The sequence below is a fragment of the Mytilus trossulus genome, chromosome 3 (assembly GCF_036588685.1).
Source record: "Mytilus trossulus isolate FHL-02 chromosome 3, PNRI_Mtr1.1.1.hap1, whole genome shotgun sequence".
Lineage (NCBI taxonomy): Eukaryota > Metazoa > Mollusca > Bivalvia > Mytilida > Mytilidae > Mytilus > Mytilus trossulus.
This window is the reverse complement of record NC_086375.1, coordinates 22,497,546-22,502,553: the sequence shown is the minus strand read 5'-3', so window position 1 is coordinate 22,502,553 and position 5,008 is coordinate 22,497,546. Positions and strand designations below refer to the sequence as shown.

The following is a 5,008-nucleotide window of genomic DNA, read 5'->3' as shown; positions in this document are numbered from 1 at the left end:
AAATGTAATTCAAAATTTCCGTATGTAAAATATTTTTTCTGTAAACGATAATTTACAAAAAGTTATTTAAGGTCATATGATGGTTTTAGGTAAAATTTCAACATGTCATAAAGTTACAGATTACAGATATCGTCCGTTTTTTGCATAAATTTAGGTTTTCAAAACACCTACAAATGATTTAGTTCAAAAGAATTTATAACAGTTACTTAATATTTAAAAGGACAACATTAAAGTGGTAGAAACTGAACAAAAGAACAATCACATAAATGTCATCAACAAACCAGGAACAACGTAAATACCTGTCAAGAAGTGATCTAGAAAAAAATTACAAAAGCATATTTATTATAGTTTCGCAGCAAGAATCTGATGTTGTTTAAATATTTTTAAGTAGAAGATAAAATAAATATCTATGATGAACATTTCATCTAGTACAATTAGTGATGTAACCAAAACAACAACAACGGAGCTAAAGGATGGTTATGATTTACCTGTATATGGGCTAGCTAATGGTACTTTTTACAGCATCCATGTACCAGCACTTATTTGTATATGTTTCAGCTTTACATGTGTTATATCTGTTATAACTTATTCGTTTTACCATCAGCACATATCTACATTCTTTCAGTGGACAAAATGCGAACGATTTGCCGTTTATATTGCCATATGTGATGGACTTTTTAATATTTCTCATTTTTCTGACCATTTGCATATAGTTCTTACAAAAGAACTACCAACACCAAAACATCTGTGTGCTTTCTATGGATTTCTGCTTGCGGAATTTGTCACAGCTCAGAATTTATTGGTCAGCATTGTTGCAATTAATGTTTTTGTTTTAGTTTATTTTCGGAAGAAACTTGACTTTGGATGCAAGGATTATCGACTTCTTGGATTCATTTTTGGGGCTCCTGCATTAGGACTAACAGTAACAGCTGGCTTAGGACAGTTAGGTCCAAATGGTAGTTTGTAAGTACAAAAACATAATAGATGTTCTAATAATAGCACCAAACAAGGCGATATACTTGATAAACACTTTCATTTTCAACTAGGTGATGATGGCAAAGCAAATGTTGTCTAAACAAACTTATACTAATATTAAAGAACGTAATTAAGAAGTTGTTTTAGCGATGTCAAAAATATCGTTAATCTATTTCCGTACAAAACCTGGAGAAATTTTAGATGAGGGTGATTTATCGAGACTATAGGCAGGACATTCATATCTTTGATTTCAATTCTTTAGAAATGGTATTGTTTAATGGAGACGAAACACACGTCTGTCGTATTAAATTATAACTCTGGTACATTTGATAACTATTAATGGGAATTTACACCTGTTTATTTTAAATATGACACCAGGAATATAAAAGCGAAGTATGACGCTGCCTGTTGAGTTTACCTTCCTCTTAACACAATATTATCGGTAATATTTGATTGTGGGGGAAATGGTAATAGCAATTCAAATGAGCTGTTAGTCTAATATTCAAATGATCCACCCATATGTCGTTCTATTTCAAGGTTTTCAATATGAAGTAAATAGTCTTTTATTGTACTGATACACAAGGACAAAAGACGGGTTTTAAAAAATCTTCAATTTCCTCTTTCGTGAATTGTGTAAGCTGGAAACTAAAAGAACTAGAAGGCCGTACGGTTGCCTATGATTCTTTACACAAAATTCATTTGGAATTTGGTGGATGGTTGTTCTATTGGCAATCATACCCTATATCCTTATTTTTATCTAGAAAAAAACGTCTGTGATAATTTGGATTATCAAAACAAACACCATTAGTTGTACAAATGTAGTTCAGAGACAAACGTTGCAGTGGAGGATGTTAGAACACCATTCAAGGTATAACGAAATAATTCAGAAAAATAAAAATATGCGGCAATGAAATAAAGGCAACATTACAATACCGCTGTTCGAAATTCATAAATCTATTGAGAAAAAAAACCAAACAAATCCGGGTTACAAACTAAAACTGAGGGAAACGCATCAGATATAAGATGAGAACTACGACACAACAGAACACAACATTAAAATGTAACACACGCATAAACGAACTATAATATAGCAATGGCCATTCTCCTGACTTGGTACATGCTATTTTAAATAAAACATGATGGGTTTAACCTGGTTTTGTGGCATGCCAATTCTCCCTATTGTATGGCAATGTTAAATTTAACATTAAAATGACAATATTACATGACAGGACTACATTACAAATAAATGGGAGAACATATAGGACAGAGACACACATGAATAATACCTAACAAAAGGTACCAGGTTTAAAATTTAATACGCCAGACGTATGTTTCATCCACACAAAACAAACCAGTGACGCTCAGATGAAAACAATTCGAAAGCCAAAAACAAGTACAAAGTTTTAGAGCACTGAGGACCAACAGTTTCAAAAAGTTGTGACCAATACGGCTAGGGTTTTCTGCCTGAGATAAGAACATCCTTTTTATTTAGAATAGTTCCTACTTTTGCAAACAGTAAATTTTATAAAATGACTATATAATAGATGTACATGATAAAACCGAAGTGGTGACTTATTACAGAAGAAAAACGGACACATTACATGAAACAACATAAACCAGCACATAAAAATACACAGCCGAGTTATCCAAAGCTATGAACGCACAACGTGACGTCACATTTGAATTTCTAAAAAGATTTTCCCAAAAATAAGATAGAATTAGTATGGAATTAGATTTGTAAGACTGATATAACATTTATTAATAACAATGAAAATTACAATACTAATTTATATAAAATTGTTGTAGTAATTATATAAATAATTACATTATCTAGCTAAATACTATGTCGTTGTTTCTTCTGAATCAAACTGTAAACCAAATATCGTATAAACTTCGTTGCTCCAAACTAAAATCTAATAAATGAACTGATTGATTATCTTTACCATAACACACAAATACAAAAAAAATAGGATTTACATAAAAAAAAACGTTAAGACATTGACATAAACTGATGCGAATAACAAATATAACATCAAAACTAAATACCTGAATTTGGGATAGAAAAGTACCGTGACACGTCTTATAGCAATGCGAATTGACACTCAGCAAGTCAGTCACTATCGGGAGTAAGTCACGTTCGGTAATTGAAATATCAGACGACGCAATTAACATGTTCTTCCTACTGCATAAAAAGGTATCTTTGGAATCCTTATTGTAAAAAATGTATCAAATTACCGTATAGCATAGCGTATTATTTTCGCGGAGTATAAATTTCTTTTATTTTCGCGGAAAGAACAAAATCGCCAAAATAAATTCCTCCATTTTGAAAGTGCATATGCAAAGGTACCGATAAAAGTTTTGAATCTCCCAAAATAGTAAACGCCAAAATATGTTGTTTACCTTATTTAATGTTATAAAATAACCCACTATACGGTACTTAAATCATTGACTCCTTTAATGATTTTTTTGTTTTTGTTTCAGTTGCTTCTTTGATGGTGTTAAAGGACAGATAGCCAACTTCATATATACAACTATTCTACTTTCTGCCATTACAATTACCAACATACTTCTTTACGTCATTAGCTGGTTTCGTATTTATCGGGAAACGAAAGCTATTAAAAAATCGCGAAAATCTTTGATCGCTTCGCATAGAGCGGCTAAAACCATGTCTTTATTTGTTTTCGCTTTCTTAGTACAGTGGTGGGCCATGGCAACGTACGGTATATGGCAGTGGGTAACGGATGTTCCACAAACTTTGTTCCATTTTGTGACAACGTTCTCAAATTTGGGTGGTGTTCTCAATGGAATAGTATTCATCATTATTGTACGGAGGAAAAGATACGGAACTGATTCTTCAATTAGTATACAATATATCAAGGAATCGACTACCGATAAAACAGTTAATACGCACAGAAAATTAAAAAGCGAAGTCTAAACTTTACTAATCTTTTGTCGCTTTTAGTTATTTCTTGATTTATTTTATTTAGATTTTATGTAAATAGAAATTGTGTACAACATCAAATTATGGTGAACAAGTACATTATGTTGTTACCAGCACTTCAATGAACTATCATAACAGTAAATTTCACTGTTGAAAAGAAGAAGAAACAGAGGAAGAAGAAGAAGAAGAAGATGATGAAAAAATAGCACCTTATACTGTTATTTGCTTTCCATTATCTTAAGTACTTTAAATCCCGATATGTGCAGTATTCATATGAAACGATTGCATAGCATACCTGGTTGTTCTGTCTCTTTGGGACCTTCTGTTTCCTGTGATATTAAATTATAGTTCTGTAGTTTAATGTTAACCAAATCATAGAAATAACTTCTATTTCTACACCAAGGCCTTGATTGTCGTATTTGGTACATTTCTCGGAATATTCGTCTTATACCGTCTTTCAACTTCGTTCTTGGTCTTACAACTTTTGTTATTGTCCGACATTTGCGGCAGATTTTCGGCAAATTATAATCTGGAAGAAACGAAAACACACCTGTTCATATCGCAAAGTGCTTTCAATCCCATTCAAAAAAGTTCAGTTTGAAAAAAGCAATCGGTGATCGGAAATATTTGGAGGTTACATTTATGTTGCTTAGCGAACCAAACCATACTGTCAGTCATATCTATAGATTAAATGGCATTACATTTAAAACTCTAGTGGGAATGCTACATTTAAAGTATAAACATAATGTAATTGTGTCCTGAATATATAAAATGCTTGCCTTATTTTCAACATTAGGATTGTAGATTAAAAAAAAAAGAGATATATTTTCAAAATAAAATTCAACAAGAGTGCAGACCGATTTACTCATGATTTAACTTACATTGAAAGTCTGTGACATGGTTCTACTTCGAGTGTCATAAACAAACAAATGCTTTACTTGGCAATCACGGCGTCCAAAATGTGCCAAATAGTTACAATATATTTTTCAAGCATAATTCAAAAGTATAAAAAATAGTATAACCTGATCAGTTTTTATTTAGTTGATTAACATCTAGTAGAAAATGCATGAAATGAGTAATTTCTCACAAACA

General features: G+C 31.7%; 1 protein-coding gene across 1 annotated transcript; it reads left to right on the top strand.

The window, feature by feature from the left end:
- Positions 1–412: 412 nt before the first annotated feature.
- Positions 413–3,910, top strand: LOC134710535 (uncharacterized). Its single transcript, XM_063570906.1, has 2 exons — positions 413–963; positions 3,457–3,910. The coding sequence occupies exons 1-2, from the start codon at positions 413–415 to the stop codon at positions 3,908–3,910; spliced, it is 1,005 nt and encodes a 334-aa protein (XP_063426976.1).
- The last annotated feature ends 1,098 nt before the right edge of the window (positions 3,911–5,008 follow it).